This window comes from Sodiomyces alcalophilus (genome assembly GCF_042370955.1).
Source record: "Sodiomyces alcalophilus JCM 7366 unplaced genomic scaffold ACRALscaffold_2, whole genome shotgun sequence".
NCBI lineage: Eukaryota > Fungi > Ascomycota > Sordariomycetes > Glomerellales > Plectosphaerellaceae > Sodiomyces > Sodiomyces alcalophilus.
Window position 1 is genome coordinate 1,012,370 of NW_027263533.1, and position 17,234 is coordinate 1,029,603.

Sequence of the window (17,234 nt, forward strand, 5' to 3'; positions counted from 1 at the left end):
CCTCCTCCTCCTCCTCCTCCTCCTCCTCCTCCTCCTCCACCTTCACCTTTAAACGTGTTACTCTATAGGCAGTAACAGCTATTACGGCAGCAGCTATTACGGTAGTAGGTAGCTACGCTAGCCGTAGCAGCTGCCGCGCGTATATAACGAACACAATGATATCATACTTTGGTGCTTTGGGCATGGTGTTTTGGCGTGTTCTTCCTCGTACTCTTTCCTTTGTGGATGTTTATGTACTTCGAAATACCTCTAAAATACACCTAATCTCGGGTTATGCAGGGTAGTGGATCATTCTAGCCTGAAAGAGTTTGAGTCGACCCGGAAGACCGAACAGGGGGGGGCGGAAGACCGGCACTCGCACATATCCACCAATCAAACTATATCATTTTTGAGTACCGAGGACCTTCCGCTACGAGGTACGCGTACCTCTCATCACCGACAAGGGTCCATTCAGAAAATACCTACCGCCCCGCCTTTGAACTGGCCATCCGGGTTCTCACCATCATAAGTGCAGCCTCTTCTCCTGGAAGCTGCAACCGCCGACCCGACGCACGTTGGAAAGCGCAGAGCGCAAAACGCCTCTCGCCTTCCTTACTAGGGCAATCATTCGTCTCCGTTCTAGAATTACCCTCTCGCCATTCACCTTACTTGCATGCGAATAGAGAGGGCAGTGGTATCGAAGATCGATTTCCCTCCCGTCCCGTTCATCACCCCATCATCATCCCGATCAACTCTCTCTCAAATTCCCTCTCCACTGCTCCTTCTCTTAGCAGATCCTTCTTGCAAAAGTAGAGGGCAGCCAGAGGCAGATCGCGCACTTTGCCCTCATCTTTCTTCTCTCGATCAACCTACTTCCCCCTCCTCCCTCTCCCTTCTCACAATCCAACCGGCCAGGAGTCCTCATCATCCAAATACCCTTTCAATTCCCCGACTCCTCCTTCGGTCTAATGTCTTCAACCAAAGGCGCCCTGTCGTCCACAGCGTCGTCACCTCATGACCCCAAGGGATTCCCAAATTCTGCTTTTGAAAACGCCTTCTTCAACGTGAGCGGCAGTTCTTTCAGCCTAGAAGACATGCAACAGTACGGCCATTTGGCTCATGACACCATGGCTCACCAAGGCTATTCGGACACTTCTTCTGCTTTCCATCTCCATCAGGGCTCGTCCTCCTTCGCTCCCACCAATCACCAGATGAATGCCTCGCAGTCGGGCCAAGTCTCCATGCAGACCTCCAACGACATGGCTTTCTACTACAACGAACCCAACGCAAACCAACAGGCTTTTGTGAGCCAAGGCGACACCGACCAAGAAAACTCGGAATGCAAAGTGGACTGCCCCGAGTGTCGCGGATGTGACGACTCCATCCCGGGACCGGTCTGCAGTGACTCCGACTGTCCCACTTCCCCATGCGATGACAATCAATGCGATCCCGATACGCGTTGTAGTGGTGTCGATTGCGTGCCGGAGGACGAAGAAGAATTTCCCGCCCCTGAATTACAACAAGCCGCCGTGGTCCTGAACACTCTCCACAACGGCAGCAATCATCAAGTGCCACTCCAGCCACAGCTGCAGAAAGGTGTTCAGAATAACACGTCATCATCCGGCCTGAGGCCTGGCCAGTCAGCATCTCCCCAAGTTGCCCAGGAACCGACGAGCGAGCAGCTGGTACGGTACACGACCGGACAAACCTTTTCCAACAACTCAACGTCGCACTCGGCGGCGCCCATGGGAATGGGGATGGTGGGCACTTCGCCGTCCGGGGGCTTTCAGCAGGTGCAGGCTTTCCAGCATCTCTGGCAGCAGCACGACCCGAACCAGCCCCATTCCCAGTGTGCACAGCCGTGTCTCTTCAACAGCTATAGCGCATCCCATGTTCGGTGTCCCATGCCGCAGTTCACACACGCACCCTCCAACACGGAAAGCTTTTGTCAGCCGACAATAAATGACCCTGGTTACAGCCTCACATGTGGTGATGTGTTTCCGTCAGCTTGGGAGTGGGTTAACCACTTCAATGAGCAGCATCGAAACACCCACAATGCCGACTGCCTTTTGGCCTTCTTTCCTCAGACCTTTCCTGCAAATTACGTCGACTTTGGCCAGTCTGGCCTAGGCCATGGCCATCAGCATAGCCCTGACATGCCCAGCCTGGAACAAGGTGAACAGTTAGTCCGGAGATCGTCGTCTATCTCGACTGGGACGGCGACCAACACGAGCGAGGACGCCAACCACCGTTCGTCAGCCACTCCAGCTACGGAGGATTCTGCGCATACGATGGAGGGTCAGGCTATATGTAAGTGGGCGGTGGGTGAAGGTGGCGGCGTCTGTGGGAAGGCTTTCGCCACAGACGAAGCGCTCCACGCCCACTGTCGTCAAGCTCATGTACTGCCCCTTGACAAGGATGGTGACGGTTTTCCCTGTCTCTGGGACAAATGCCGCCGAAAACACAAGCCTGGTGGCAAGGGCAAGTTTGGCCAGAAGAGCAAGCTCGAGAGACATCTTCAGACGCATACAGGATGTGAGTGGCCCTCTCCCGGCCCCATTTTTATTTCATCCCTTCCTTTTCCTCCTCTCGTACTCTCTAACACGGGGAGTAGATAAGCCTGTTGGATGTCCCATATGCGGCATAAAGCTCTCAGCCAAGCAATCCTTGGAGCAACATATTCGGATCCATACAGGCGAGACACCGTGGACCTGTTCAATATGCGATGCACAGTTTAAGCAGCAGAGTGCACTTAGTAAGCCCTCCCGTTCTGTCATACTCCTGCCTCCTAACGTCTTGGCGCAACGTCGCATCTAACACTGCGCAGCTATGCACATGCGAACTCATAACGGCGAGAAACCTCTTCGGTGCGAGATATGCAACAAGGCCTTCAGCGAATCGTCGAATCTCTCCAAGCACCGGAAGACACACAAGGTCAGAGGAGACCACGTGTGTCCGCTCTGTGACAAGGATTTCCACAGGCCGGACCAGATGCGCCGACATCTTCGGAGTCACGACGACAAGATGAGTGAGCAAGAGCGGGCCATGTTGTCGCCGCAAGTGTCGGCAATGTTGATTTGGGCCAAGCGAGGCTCGTAAGGGATACTCTTTTTTGAGGAATGTATGAACGATCGTCATGCGGACTTCAACTTTTTTTTCATGCGAAATACTCAGAGCCCAATGGGATATCAAGGGATGATCAATGATAGTATGAGAGGATGGGACAAGCAGGTCTGCATTTTGATATTATACCCACCCGTTGAGCGTGGCGTTTGGGTGGCTCGTCGACGGGATTGAGGCACTAGGATAGGAGATAAACAGGTTCATCAGACCCTCCAGAACCTGCTTATAAGACCGTTTAACGTTCGGTATACCCGTGAGGCCTTATTTGGATCGCTTCTCTCCCAGCGTCGCGACAATACAATATAACACCCTTCGCCTCTACTCCAGTTAAAGGCAGGGGTAATAGAAAGCCATAGACTGTATATAAGGTGAGTCGCCGTGCACGAGGGCAAATTGCTTTGATTCATCGACTCCTACGTCCAACCTTTCCGTCTATGCCCCGCATCACCCGCCCGAACAAGTCCAAGACGAGCCGGCCAGTCATGACGATTGCGAGTCCTTGATCCGCAATCCATGTCAGAGCCCATCGCGCACCTCGAGTGACGTGCGTGCGCCTCGGTTCCGCGACCATAACAACCAGAAAAGGCTACAGCATCACCAGTGATGTCGGGCAACGACTGCCCCACCATCAGTTAAAATACGAATAGATTGTTGCAGGTTAGGTAAATACAACGTACAACCTTCGAAACCAACAGTTTAAGTGCGGTACTACGGATTAGTATTGATCCGAGATTCCTCGACTGATTCCAGTTCTCCTACAGACATTCTCGTCGATGCATGGTGCTCGGCCTTAATGGCTCTCAATATCGCAAGGCCAAGGTGGTCTGGATATATAGTCGCGCCCACGATGCAGTCGTTGCCAGTGACCAGCCTCATTCCACCGCCAGCTAGGTACCTATGTTGAATGACATCGTGCTTGGGCCTAGCATCCTGCAGAGTTTCTCCCCTCCCAACAGGGAATACAAGACTAACCCCGCCGTCGCCAACCTGAGATGTCACAAGTGCGCCCAAAAACTTTCTCGAAGAGATTGGCCGCGGAGGACCGGTTTGAATGTAGTTCAGAGCGTCTTATTGGCTCTATGTGATGGCGGTAGCTGCCTTTTTGCTACCAGTCCCAGACCGGCGAGGCCCGAAACATTGTATTTTTTGAGTCCAGACCCCTCGAGAATCCTATGCGCGTTAATGGGAATAACAAAGCATTTCCTCTGACTGAACCATGCGATGCATCGAGAAATCGGAGTCCACCCATTTGCCAATCGTACGCCGTCCATTCATTTGCCGTCCCCAGCCCCTTAGTAACCGAAAGAGGCGTCCAAATTAAACAGCCTGAGCCCAGCCTCCTGTCAGCAACCCCGTAGCCGCCCAGACAACCGCAGGGGATGATTGGCCGGCCACTTACCTTAACAGCGTACTTGCGCTGGGGGAAGTGCTGGGTTCGCTTGCGCTCCTTTTCTGTGATCCTCTCCGCATCGTGCTTGGACAACCGGCGGCGGATGGCACGGGTCTGCTTCGGGCGAAGGTCAAGAGGCGCGTACTTCTTGTTCTTGTAGAACAGGCGGAGCTGGTGTCGTTGCTTGGCGTTGATGACGGTCAGGACGCGGGCAATCGACTTGCGGATGTCCGTGCTGCCATTTCGAAAATCCGTCAGCAAAAAGTGCGCCCTCCCCCAACGTTCCAGCCACCATGTCTCTCATCTCTCAATCCAAAATCATTCGGCCAACAATTGGGGACGGCGCTCGTGGTGCGTACATTCTGTTAAGCTTGGTGCCCGACGAAGTGATCTTCTGGATGCGGAGCTGGCTGAGCTCGGTCTTGAGCTCGCCGAGTTGCTTGGTCAACTCGTCCTTGTTCTTCCCCCACAGCTGGGCGGCCTTAACCTTGGATGTCGACTGGTGCATATCGTTAGCGACGTTGTTCGATGACTTCCTAGAGCGACATTTGTTCGGTTGTTGGGATGTAATCGACACGGGGCGGATGTTGAAGTCGGAGCCCTGCGCGGGGAAGGATTCGAAAGTGGTATTGTCCGTCGACTTCACCTCATCAGCAGCAGGAAGAATGGGAGAAACTCACCATTTTGGCCGGAGACAACGGATTGATCGCTGGGTGTTTGACGGGGGCTGGGCGGAAGTCTCGTCTCGTGAAGTCGAAAAAAGTGTCACGGAGCCAAACCACGAGATGTTTTGGCGAAAACTAGGGCTTGTGGGATCCTACCTGGAAAAGTGGGGACGATTTTTCCCGTCGGCGAAAACTTGGCGGCCCGATGATTACCCGATCTTCACCTGAATTTGAAGCGGTACTTTGAAATGTTTATGTAATACCTGGTGTATGGCCCCACACAGAGACATCATCCATGAGCTTTCGAGGGAGTGTAGAGCGCAGCATCGACCCATCTCGTCAAACCTCAAGTCACTGAATCGATCCGGTACTTCGTCATAGCTATGACTACCAATACAGGAAACACGGGCTGGACCCAGCTTCGGCAACAAGCGCGCACGTTGGAAAGCCAGGTTGGTCGATGCAGTATATCGCACTCAACGTTTCCTCTGGCCTGACACTCTGGTAGACCGAGACGCTCTTCCACACATATTCCCAGTTCTCGACAGTAGCGAACATCCCGCCCAAGCCGACAGACGAAGAACGTTCAACCGAGGCCAAGCTACAAGAAATTCTTGACAAGGTTCGCTCGCGTGACTTTGCGCTCCATGCCTTGCTGGTGGTTTCTAGGACCGTCTCCGAACTAACCTTGACTCTCCATCTCATCAGCGCGAGACCGTCGTCTCCCAACTGGGCCGACTCCTCGACTCGGACGCCACCCTCACCTCATCCGCCCTCAAACAAAACAACCTCTCCCTCCTTCGCGAGAAACTCGCCGAACACAGGCGCGACCTGTCCCGCCTGCGTACTTCCCTCTCCCAGGCTCGCGATCGCGCCAACCTGCTCTCCAACGTCCGCTCCGACATCGACGAATACCGATTACAGCAACGGCAGCAGAACCCCGACGCGGCCGAGGCGGACTACATGCTCGGCGAACGTGCGCGGATCGATAACAGTCACAACATGGCCGACAGCGTACTGAGCCAAGCATATGCCGTCCAGGATAGCTTTAATCTCCAGCGCGAGACGCTCGCCAGCATCAACCGCCGCATCACCCATGCTGCCAGCCAGGTGCCGGGGCTCAACTCGCTTATTGGGAGGATATCTGCCAAGAAACGACGGGACGGCATTATCATGGGCACGTTCATTGCCATTTGCTTCCTTCTCTTTTGGTGGTTCCTGTGATACAGTACAACAACCGACTGTTTCATTTTCACTGTCACGTTCCTCTTTTGTCCGGCCATGGATGTAATGAACCCAGGCTTTCTTCTCGGTAATTCTATTTGGCTAGCGAGGGAACTAGAAATCAGCATGGGATGCGAGGGCGTTTGGGAGATTTTCTTTTCCTCTTGTATTAATCGAGAGGGGGTTGTCTGCATCCGACATGCTGCCCCTTCGTTTTTCATGTACAGATAATATTACACAGGTATCTACCGTCTACGTACGCAATGTAGAATAGTTCTGTCGAAAGCTCGCCTGAAAATAATTCGGCCTCTGCTTCAGCCTCGGGATCGCTCCTTTTTCGGTGAATTTATTGCGCGAATATCCTTCAAATCCTTCTCATACTCGTCGAGCACTATTCTCGCGCTTTTTACCAGACTCTCGCGCTCGTCCGGCCGGCTATTGGCACTGGCAGCCCATCGTATCCTGCAAAGGTGGTCCACAAGGTAGACGTATCCCACCTTGCTGTTGAGCAAGCCGATGGACTCGCGAATTTCATCCGAGACCTTGGACTTGACGATGAAGTATCTCCCCCAGTTCTCCTCACCCACCTGCCGTCGGAGGCTCCCCGCAAACAACCGCACGAGCCACGCCTTGGCCCTGTTGTCCTCGAGGTTGAGTCGGACAATCTGTAGGGCGTCGGGGTTGGAAGCAACAAGCTCGTGTAGGGCTGGATTATGCGCCTTGGAAATAAAGGACCCGGCTTGGTCTTCGGCCCATTTGCCGTTGTACAAGGCAACAACTGACGTCTTGCCGTGCAGGACGTTGGTGGTGTCGCGGAAGTTGCCCTTGTTCCCCTTGAGGAGCGTGTCGCCCACGAAATTGGGAAAGAACAGAGACACGTCGGAGCGGAAGGGCCGCGGTGGGGCGAGGAAAGATTTGCCTTCATCGAATTGCAGGTTCGACCAATCGCGAAAGTAGGGCCGGGCGATTTGTTCTTTTCTGTTCAACGAGGGAGATGCTGTTAGCTGAAGTGGTGACAGCGTGCGAAGGGGGGGAGGGGGATATCGTACAGGTGCTTGCGGCGAGCGAGGTGTTTCTCGTAGTTGACAAAGTCATCCCGTCTTTGCTGGAGGGTCCTGGGATCGATGCCGCTGTTGTCGTAGGGGTGAGGCGGCTTGTTCATGCCAATGGGCCGAGGGATGATTTCGGGTGTAAACTTTTCGACTCGTCGCCCATACGATCTCGGTGCCTTGATGGCAGTGGCGGGCAACTCCGGCGGGAGACTCTCTGGCACCTTGGACGCAGCTTTGGGGGGTCCCGGCGCAGCTGGCGGTTGCTTCTCAGCCGCCAGGCGCTGGGACGACACGCTCATGAAGCGCTTCCATTGGCAGAAATAACAGGCAAGTCTCCTGCTTTGGGATCCTAACCTCAATGACATGATGGAATGGGGCAGGTTAGGTGTTCATAGCCAAACGGGGTGTCGGTTGGTCGCGGTAGATCTGACCAAGACTATTGCGACGGGACGGATCCCTAAAATTTCGGCTTGCCCGTCCAATAACCTAAAAATAAGGTGCACTATTACTGCCACAGTGCCTTATGAGCGGCTACGGGTACAGTACATGCATTCGTACGGTGTGAATGATCCAACAGCCTCGCTACACATTCATCTTGGATTATGTGTAAGGGAATCCTCAATTTTCATCACGAGCTGAATACGGCTTCAAAGTTGCGAATAAGATGGGAAACTGAAGTATATTGTCTCTAAGCGAACGCCGTAGCTGTACCTGGGGGTTTCCCAAGCCCAATGGCGCATCTTGTGGGGTTAAGCCGAACAAGCCCCACAGCTGTCCTGGAGCCGGATCCTTAAGCCGCTGTTAGATGGCCGGCACATTATGTCATCGGCCATCTCAGCGGGGAAGAGACACAGGGACAACACCGCGAATAACCGAGTTGACGGCTGGTCGACCAGAAGACGATCCCTTTGCTACGCATAATTCTAAGAATTTCTCTCTTTTGTTATCATGTCAAGCTCACGAACTGAAGTTTGGGAGAAAGCCGATTGACCATTGAGATGTTCTTACGACAGACTTCCCGTACGTTGAGGCAAGGCTCCAAGTGCTTTGGCCGTCTGCCCATCTCAGGACCAGCTGCCGCGGTGTATGCCTCGAGGCGATTCCACGATACTCGGTCTCTGCTTGTCGTAAAGCCAGTCATTCTAGCGGACATTGGCGAAGGTAAATCCCTGGAAAACCCGATCTCCCTACACGTGCAACTCCTGTGTCAGCTAACCATTCCCGCTATCGCAGGTATCGTCGAGTGCGAAGTAATACAATGGTTCGTCGAGCCCGGGGCGCGGGTGGAGGAATTCTCCCCGTTGTGCGAGGTGCAGAGTGACAAGGCGTCCGTCGAGATTACGAGCCGTTTCTCAGGCGTTGTCAAGAAACTGTACTACGAGACCGGCGAGATGGCCAAGGTCGGCAAGGCGTTCATTGATATTGACATTGACGGTGACCCTAAAAAGGAAGACCCTGACGCTCTTGCTGCTGCGCCGCCCTCGGGCTCGGACGACGCGGCCAGTTCGGCTGCCACTCCCCAAGCTTCGACGTTGGACGCCGAAATGACAAGAGCGGAAGGGACGGCGGAGCCGCCGTCGCAAGGGTCAAACACACCCCAGCAGTCTCCCACGGCGGTAGAGACTTCGAAGCCCAAGGGAAAGTGCGCAATGCTGGCAACACCGGCGGTGCGGCACCTGATCAAAGAGCACAAGCTTGACATTGCCGACATCGACGGCACGGGCAAGGACGGGAGAGTCCTGAAGGAGGATATCTACAGATACGTCAAACAGCGGGACTCTGGCGCAACCACCGCCGATGCATCGTCATCGGCACCGCAGACTGCACCCGTGTCTCAGCAAGCCCAACCCTCAACGCCCGGTGTACAGACGGAGACCCGGGTGCCGTTGACCAACACGCAGTTTCAAATGTTCAAGAGCATGACTCGCTCTCTCACCATCCCGCACTTCCTCTATGCCGACGAGGTTGACTTTTCCAGCTTGGTCCAACTGCGTACTCGTCTCAATCGCGTGCTCTCGCAGTCGAACCAGGTGCAACCGCACGCCCAGGATGCGCAGCAGGTGGAGAAACTATCTTACCTACCGTTTATCATCAAAGCCGTCTCTATGGCGCTCTATCAGTACCCCATCCTCAACGCCCGTGTCGACACCGGCCCCGCCAACAGCGACGCACAGGGTAAGCCTTCCCTCGTGATGAGGAGCCAGCATAACATCGGCGTAGCGATGGACACTCCATCCGGCCTCTTAGTTCCCGTCATCAAAGATGTCGGGTCGCGCAACATCCTCTCCATAGCCGCGGAACTGGCGCGCCTCCAGAAGCTCGCACACGCCGGGCGCCTGAGCACCGCAGATATGAGTGGCGGCACCATCACGGTGTCCAATATCGGCAACATCGGTGGCACCTACGTTTCGCCCGTCATCGTGGATCGGGAGGTGGCCATCCTAGGCGTTGGACGGATGCGAACCGTACCGGCGTTCGACGAGTCGGGGGCCGTGGTGAAGAAACACATTACCAACTTTAGCTGGAGTGCGGATCACCGAGTTGTGGATGGGGCGACCATGGCGAGAGCCGCGGATGTAGTGAGGAGGGTAGTAGAGGAGCCAGACGTTATGGTTATGCATCTTCGATAATATATAGGATATCTCCTTTTGATAATTAATAGATGGTTACCTAGAGGTTCCGGGTCCCGCTTCCGATGAATTATAATTAGCCAGTTTTATGAGTAGCTTGACAAGCTTCGTGGTCTGGGCTTTGAGCCTTGGTCACGAGACTCTTTCCGTTTGGTCTTGGAGGATGGAAAGTCAGGGGGGGAGGGGGGTTTGCGGGGTGTTGCATTGGGCTGGCCAGGATGGCCAAGTCACACTTTCCCGCCCTGGTCTTCCGATCTGGGGGGTCAAGACGAGACTCGGTCAAGACAGTGTTCAACCCCAGCATGGTCTCGGAGGATTCTATAGCTTTGGCACTTACGAAGTGCATCTTTTCTTACTACAACGTGCTGAGGACCAGAGCCCAGCACACGAGGTTCTGGGCTTCAGGTTCCGACAATAAAAGGAGGCAACGGATATTGAAGGATATGGGGAGAACGAATGACGAATGCAAAACGGCAAAAAGCAGCACGGAAATACATACAACGGTTGTACATGTTACAGTAGGTAGTGTGCCTGGGCAAGTACACGTACATGTGCTTTGTATTTCCCGTCAATGTCCCCCACTCCCCTGTCCCCACGCCCAGTTTTTCACCAATCTACGTTATACACTACCTACCTGCGACAAAGTCATCGGCGACACCGTGACTTTTAAACAAATTACACCACAGACGGCCCAACCAAGAGCATACAACGTAATAGGACGCAGGTAACCAGATGGAAAGACACTACACCACTAAACCGGTATCTGGGACATATGTATAACGTATTCGCCGAGGGTTCTCTATGACGGACTGGGTTGAGACGGACAACTAATTGCTCAACCGACGCGTCGCCGCTTTCTGCCGATTAAGCGCCTACGAAAAAGAAAGGAACATGAAAAGAGGAAAGAATTCTTCTTCCGACGTCCGTCCCCAACTCTGGACCGACCTACCCAAGGCGCTTATTCCTGACCGGTCTCCACTAGCGTGACCAAGTTGCATGTACGTACAACAGCGACCAGTTTGTCACACCGGGGGGTATTGGTGTGTGTGGTGTGTGAATGGCCTTTTGAGGCCACCGATTGTCAGGGGGTCGAGGAGTCCAGAGCCTGCTTGTCATGCTTCCTTTTCTATCGAGTGGACAAAAGCAAGGCACGGAGTATGAGGTTGCAAAGTCCCACTCATAATGCGAAAACTGCTACGACAGGAAGACAGAAATAAACACTTTGTAGCACCTGAGGTGGGTAGTGGTCAGGCAGGGAAGCAATCAACGACGCTCTGCCCGCCCTGTTAAATGCAGAGCAACATCGAGCAAAAGACAGTCTAAGAAAGGAAATGGGACGAACTCGGAGATATCATCATATTTGGTTACTGACTAGGAGAATACAGCCTGGTCGCATCGGGCCGCAAGGCGGTTTGCCTATTTGCGTCCTTCTTCTGCGCATATCTTTCACCTTCATGATCCCCAAGAGAACCGAGGGATCGTCCTTTGCTCTATACACACCCCTCGGTATATCGTCTTTTCCCACAATAGTGACGAAAGTTGAAACCCCACCCCCACCCTCGCTTCCCGGCTGGCACCATCATGCCGCCGTTCCCTTCTGAGGTAATACAATCACAGAACAGCCAAATGGCCACAAACGCAATCGATGAGATGCCGATGAACGGCCCTAGCAGCCTCGCTCGAGAAAGAAAAAAAAACTATGATAATGGAAGAAATAAAGAGACAATGAAAACCCGACCGAAACGTTGTAAAGAAAAGGAAAGATGGATGGTTATTAAAAAGAAGACCTGGTGTACCCGCCAATAACGCCTGGCCAGAACAAACCATAAGAAAAAGTCATAACCCAGACCCTTGCCGTACGCTATCGTGTAATATCAATACCATACGATGCCCGTTCGCCCTTTTACCCAACTCCCATAAGAAAGAACAGGAAAGAGAAAAGATCATATCGAGGGAAAATTCCCGCGCGCTTTCCGGGGATTCGGCCAGCTTAGTCCTCCTCCTCGCCCTTCATGATGTTGGAGACTCGGGCCAAGGCGTCCCGCTTGACGGCTTCGACGGGTCGGCTAACGTCGATGGTAATGACGTCCTTCTCATCCTGCTGGGGAAGCTCCAGGATGCTGAACTGGCTCGAGACCATGTTGGCGCCCATGTAGTGGTTCTTGCGGGCTTGTACGCGTTTCAGGAGGACATTCTCGGGGGCGTGGAGGAAGATGAAGTGGATGAGCAGCGAGTGGTCGTAGTATCCTGCGACACGGATGACGTCCCGGTACTTGCGTTTCAGCGCTGAGCAGGTCAGGACCACGCCGTCGGAACCGGAGGCGAGCCGTTTGCGAGACTCTTCGCGGAGGATCGTCAGCCAGTCCCAGCGATCGGCATCGGTGAGTGGGATGCCGTTGGACATCTTATCGATATTTGACTGTGGGTGAAACTGGATGACAGAGAAAAGAATGTTAGAAAGGATCACAGGCTGAGAAGAAGGAGAACTGAACTCCCAGAGAGAACAAATGTCCATCCACGTACCGAATCACCTTCGATGAAGGGAACATTTAATGATTGTGCCAGGTGTTCGGCGACAGTCGACTTTCCGCATCCAGCCGGCCCTGTGACGAGCCAGATGTGATGATGCTTCTGAGCAGAAGAGCCGTTGGCCTGGACTGAGATGGACTGCGACTTTGATGAAGGCGCCCCATTTATGCTCGAGGCAAGACCGGATGGGGAAACCGGCTGGCTGGCAGAATCGTAGGAAAGCATGGTAATCCGCTCGACCGAGGTGGACGATGGTCGGTGTGGTGTGGAAAGCGTAGTAGAACTCGTCAAGTAAAAGGAACAAGTACTGGTTGGTGGGAGTGTTAAAGGGTAGCCGGAGGTGGTTTAGCTGAGGTGGTTTAGCTACGAGAAAATATGGCACGGGAAATATATATCAAGTAACCCTGGGTTGGTGATGAGGGCATTCCGAGAAAAGTGAGACTGGCAAGATCCAAGGGAGGCGAGGCGGCGAAGTTATATAGTCTCATCCAAGGGAAACCCCCAAACTGGTGGATGTTTGTAAGGGGGGGTCCCCTTGTACAATGATTACCGTAATGGTTAGGTTTGTAAGACAAAGGGGGGGTCTATGCGTAATAATGTGCGACTCAGTTGCTTGGAAACTGGGGAAACAGGGGTCCGCCTGACGAGCCGTGACCTCACCTGACGGGTACTCCACTCCATGCCCGGTGATTGTTTTCAACGCTTAAAGATCTCCGCTTACTGGAAGCTGCATTATTTGGCCGGTTTATTGTTGGCCAAACAAGACTAGGTGCCCTCCAATGCATATGTCACCGGGGATTTTCTTAAATGGGCTTACAGTCCTCAGAAAAATCGAACCGGTAAATGAAGGCCTGTGTCCCTTACGGTACGACAGAGAACTTCGTACTTCGTACTTGCCTCTTAGTGGACTGTGGGGGGCATGCAGTGGACCAGTAACAGTCGAGGTTAGTTACGAAGTTACGTGGGTACGCGGACATGGGGTAATTAGTGGGGCGCCGGGATGGTCTGGTGTGGGGGTTGTCCCAATCCAGTTGCCCCCCCTGAAAACTGTCTTATTTCCGTGCCTGTTGAGTAACAAAAGAAACATATTGATCGCACTTCCCTAGGAGCAAAGATGTGCTTGGAGGCTTTTGAGACAAGATTAACAAGTATTATTTAATAGTGCCTATTTGTCTCAGTACACCTAGTAGTTGCGAGAAATCCTCTCTACACGTGTACAATGTGCTTCCACGGAAACCCATCCTATCCCATCTTGGGATGTCGTTGTAAGTGAGAAGAAAGATCACCACGGGACATCAACATGTCAAACAGTTGGTTACCAGTTGAAAATTAACAAACACGGCTAGAGACCTGGTGTCCTAAATTCCACCCCATGACTGAACAGAAATATCATGACTCCTAGCTTCTGAGGACAGTAGCCTTCGTGATAGACCTAGGTTATAGGCTGGGCTTTTCCCAGTACCATTGCCCTGGCCCCTCGGTGGCTGCCGGGATCGCGTGGGAGCAAGGTTGGGGGTAGCCCAGAAGCGCGGACGAACGACAGGGGTGCAGGGATGCAAGGGAGGAGGAGACATGGCGGGTACGACGATAAAGTCTCTTCATGGTGGGGGAGTGCGAAGTCTCACTGTCTGGGGCCATTTTCCACCGATCCAGGACATTGGTCAGCATCACTAAAAATAATAATTCGCCAATGGAACGCAAGGAAAATCACCGTCCGGCAGTCCGGGGGTGACTTCCGGATCGCACCGTGCGAATACTAATTCTTTGCACTCTAGGCACGAGAGGGCACGAGAGCACAAGACAGACTACAGGGATACTCTGAACCCCATTAGCGTGGGGGTACAGCGACCTCCACGAAAACCCGATGGACCCCCTTGCGGATTTGCGTAGACCCCCTGCTATCCTAGGGCTCTGACCGCCAGTCACTAGCCCCCGCCAGCCCAATCGTATATACGAAGTACTTATACGCGAGAATATACTGAGTATAGCATTTTTACTACAATATAGGTAATTCTCTCCGGTGGCTTGCTTTGGGGGTTAGTTTTCCCTTCCTATTTTCAACCAAGCATTACTAGATATGAAATGGGCTACGCGGCCATAATTGACTAACTCGAGTCGGGTACGTGCATTGTCGAATGGACGTGTCTTGTCCAGAATGAGTCCTGAAACTCTACGGAGTAGTAATGCACATTGTAAACAGTGGCGTGTGCGGTTGACTGGAATGGCAGTAATTAATACACAAGTCCTTGAATACAACGTACTTCGTACGGAATTGGGGGGTTTAAAAGCCCCCCCATTACATCATTTTGTGAAGAAGTTGGTATGCAGTACTTGTATTACGGAATGTATTGGCCACGAAAAGAAGAAACTCGACGCGAGGCTCTTGTCCCTTGTTCCGTCCACACCCGGAGCCTGTGACGATGCCGACATGTCATATTAATCACGATCGTCTCATGGTCCTCATTCCTTTTATTCCTATGTACCATATGGCGTCGGTCGGGTTAGCCTTGGCAGGCCGCCCCATTTCCGATAGGAATGCCGCGATCACATATCACATCTTCTATGCAAGGTCCTGGAACGGAAACGCCAGGTACTGGCGGCTGTTTGTTTAGCTGGCTGGCGGCTGTTCTCTGTTTTCGACCGACTTCGCGCTGTCTGATGATCTCCCGTGCGCAAGTCGTTCATATGGCTGTGGGGCCCGAAACATTGACGAACTTCTGAGGGTCTTGGCCGCCAACAGCGTACCCAGTCGAAAGAGTCTAATCTATCGCTACTAAACATGGAGGATTACCTCATGCACCCCGAAGTCTTTGCGAAGCAGCGGCTGAAGATTCAGATAACCGTGTTCGTCCGAGTAAGCCTCGGCATAACATGCGGATCTGGGAAGGAGTAAGGGACTTGCGGAGGCATCACTTCACTGGCGCATCGCTGTCATGGAAGCGCCGCCATTAGGAGTGCAAGATCTGCGTTATTTCGGTTACGGGCCTCGGAAAATGGGGTCGGAGGAGGAGGCCTCCACCTACAGAAAATCAATGTCCAGTGTCCCTTCTTTTGAGGGAGACTCCTCATGCAGCTGTCCGAAGTAAGTAGCATCACCCTATTTTCCAGCTCTCGCTCATACCCTCTCACAGTTTCCACACGCCCTCATTTGCCTGTGAATCCTGAGACTGCCGCTCTGTCGAAACCAGACAGTGTAGAGGATTTAGAGACAATTGCGCATCGAGATCCACCGGCGGGCCCAGGTGACGGTGCAATATGGTTCAACTCACCATGTCTGGATACTGTCGAGACGATTTGAGGTACCTCAAATTCTGAGGTGGTCATGGGAGTGCGAATATAAATCCCGCGGTCGCAATGCTTGCATACCCAGGCTGAAGCCGATGAGGGTATATAACTGTATACAACGTATACGTTTTGGGCGCTCTGCACTCCGCACTCTGAAAGGTGCAGGGCATATATGTATGTCGATTGAGACTCGTCACTTGCCGTTGGAAAAGGCCGGGTAACAGCCCAGATCTCGGCCAAATACACAGTGCCTTAATGCGGCAGAAACGGCTTTCGGAAACGGATCCCGGGCATTGGGCTTTCAAGACAGCCAACCCCCCATCACTGCCTACCGCCCACACACGACTGCGCGTCAAACCCCATATGGGCACTGCTTTTGAAGGTCATGGGATCCTGGGTGCGCGCTGAGATATAAGCCGTAGGCCAAGGCAAAAGCTCCATATGCGCCTCACCAACTGCCGCTCGGGGTCAGCTAGCAGCAGTGTATAGGGCAATGTTGACTGATCCCCGGGCCCAGAAACTTCCAAGTGAATCGGAGATTATAGTGAAAACGCACTGGTCGTTGTAAGACACAAGACTGGGCCGAGCCCGTTGCCTGCCGAACCGTGAATGCCCCCGCCTTATGGAGTGGGTGGGCGGCAACGACTAGGGTACTTTATGGATGCTGACCGGTGCGCGGCATCTGTCGGTCGTAGGTTTTGGAGCGGTCAGAAGCCTGGCGTTCCATGATACGTCGGCTTCCTCAGAGCCAATTTACATCTTTGATCCATCCTCCCGCTGGCGAGCCGTGCAGAGGAGACACGGGGTGGGTGACGTGACGGACATGGAAGTACCGCCGCTGTACTTCGTAGATGGAGGGTAATGAACTAGTACTGACCTGAGGCTACTAGACATTAGGACTGAATATAGGGGAAATCACCTGAAATTCCCGATGTTGGGACATTGGTCCTGTGTACATGACATGGTGATTGTTGATATGCGATTCGGTGTGGACAAAAACCACCTAGTGTCGTCCAGCAGTTCGGATTTGGTGCCATTGATCATCCCCCGCAGTGTGGCTTGTGGATGTGTTGGTATCATACCAGCCTCATGGAGGTGATTGGTACCTAGGTACTCTCGTACAACACAAGCACATTGACTGAAAACGTCCGTGGCGGCTTCTGGTAGGTCGTTAGGTAGCCAGGGTGGGGCCAAAACTGGCGTGGCTAGATCCCCTCCCTGCCGGTTAAGCTCGGGTTAGCCTCCTGTAATTGGCTGCCTGAGGTTGGGACAGGTACCTCCTCACCCAACTTACCTCTATCCATACATCGTACGAATTTGCTGCAGGGAAAGATCCATCGAGACCAAGGAAAGAGCC

General features: G+C 53.2%; 7 protein-coding genes across 7 annotated transcripts; 4 read left to right on the plus strand and 3 right to left on the minus strand.

Annotated features, from left to right (window-relative positions):
• Positions 1 to 581: 581 nt before the first annotated feature.
• On the plus strand, positions 582 to 3,262 carry ACRALDRAFT_1091790 (uncharacterized protein). Its single transcript, XM_071019586.1, has 3 exons — positions 582 to 2,514; positions 2,594 to 2,734; positions 2,807 to 3,262. The coding sequence occupies exons 1-3, from the start codon at positions 948 to 950 to the stop codon at positions 3,076 to 3,078; spliced, it is 1,980 nt and encodes a 659-aa protein (XP_070876543.1). The 5' UTR covers positions 582 to 947; the 3' UTR covers positions 3,079 to 3,262.
• On the plus strand, positions 3,103 to 4,252 carry ACRALDRAFT_206817 (uncharacterized protein; the record flags this gene model as incomplete). The annotated part of the gene is made up of 9 exons (XM_071022120.1): positions 3,103 to 3,262; positions 3,361 to 3,388; positions 3,490 to 3,650; positions 3,695 to 3,733; positions 3,804 to 3,820; positions 3,853 to 3,921; positions 3,956 to 3,993; positions 4,029 to 4,183; positions 4,215 to 4,252. 9 exons carry the CDS (start codon positions 3,103 to 3,105, stop codon positions 4,250 to 4,252), a joined length of 705 nt encoding a protein of 234 aa, XP_070876544.1.
• Positions 3,744 to 5,285, minus strand: ACRALDRAFT_1060871 (60S ribosomal protein uL29). Its single transcript, XM_071016317.1, has 4 exons — positions 5,173 to 5,285; positions 4,852 to 4,991; positions 4,502 to 4,727; positions 3,744 to 4,428 (listed from the first exon to the last, which is right to left on the minus strand). Exons 1-4 carry the CDS (start codon positions 5,173 to 5,175, stop codon positions 4,420 to 4,422), a joined length of 378 nt encoding a protein of 125 aa, XP_070876545.1. The 5' UTR covers positions 5,176 to 5,285; the 3' UTR covers positions 3,744 to 4,419.
• A 255-nt stretch (positions 5,286 to 5,540) lies between these two features.
• Positions 5,541 to 6,381, plus strand: ACRALDRAFT_2098323 (uncharacterized protein; the record flags this gene model as incomplete). Its single annotated transcript, XM_071022878.1, has 3 exons — positions 5,541 to 5,609; positions 5,666 to 5,779; positions 5,866 to 6,381. The coding sequence occupies 3 exons, from the start codon at positions 5,541 to 5,543 to the stop codon at positions 6,379 to 6,381; spliced, it is 699 nt and encodes a 232-aa protein (XP_070876546.1).
• A 314-nt stretch (positions 6,382 to 6,695) lies between these two features.
• ACRALDRAFT_2025298 (uncharacterized protein) lies at positions 6,696 to 7,798 on the minus strand (the record flags this gene model as incomplete). Its single annotated transcript, XM_071020302.1, has 2 exons — positions 6,696 to 7,359; positions 7,431 to 7,798. 2 exons carry the CDS (start codon positions 7,796 to 7,798, stop codon positions 6,696 to 6,698), a joined length of 1,032 nt encoding a protein of 343 aa, XP_070876547.1.
• A 726-nt stretch (positions 7,799 to 8,524) lies between these two features.
• ACRALDRAFT_2090886 (uncharacterized protein) lies at positions 8,525 to 10,063 on the plus strand (the record flags this gene model as incomplete). Its single annotated transcript, XM_071022573.1, has 2 exons — positions 8,525 to 8,594; positions 8,667 to 10,063. Coding segments are annotated over 2 exons (1,467 nt in total), but the record flags the coding sequence as incomplete, so codon positions are not given.
• A 1,341-nt stretch (positions 10,064 to 11,404) lies between these two features.
• ACRALDRAFT_1079710 (uncharacterized protein) lies at positions 11,405 to 13,021 on the minus strand. The gene is made up of 2 exons (XM_071018934.1): positions 12,587 to 13,021; positions 11,405 to 12,494 (listed from the first exon to the last, which is right to left on the minus strand). Exons 1-2 carry the CDS (start codon positions 12,815 to 12,817, stop codon positions 12,054 to 12,056), a joined length of 672 nt encoding a protein of 223 aa, XP_070876549.1. The 5' UTR covers positions 12,818 to 13,021; the 3' UTR covers positions 11,405 to 12,053.
• Between the last annotated feature and the right edge of the window lie 4,213 nt (positions 13,022 to 17,234).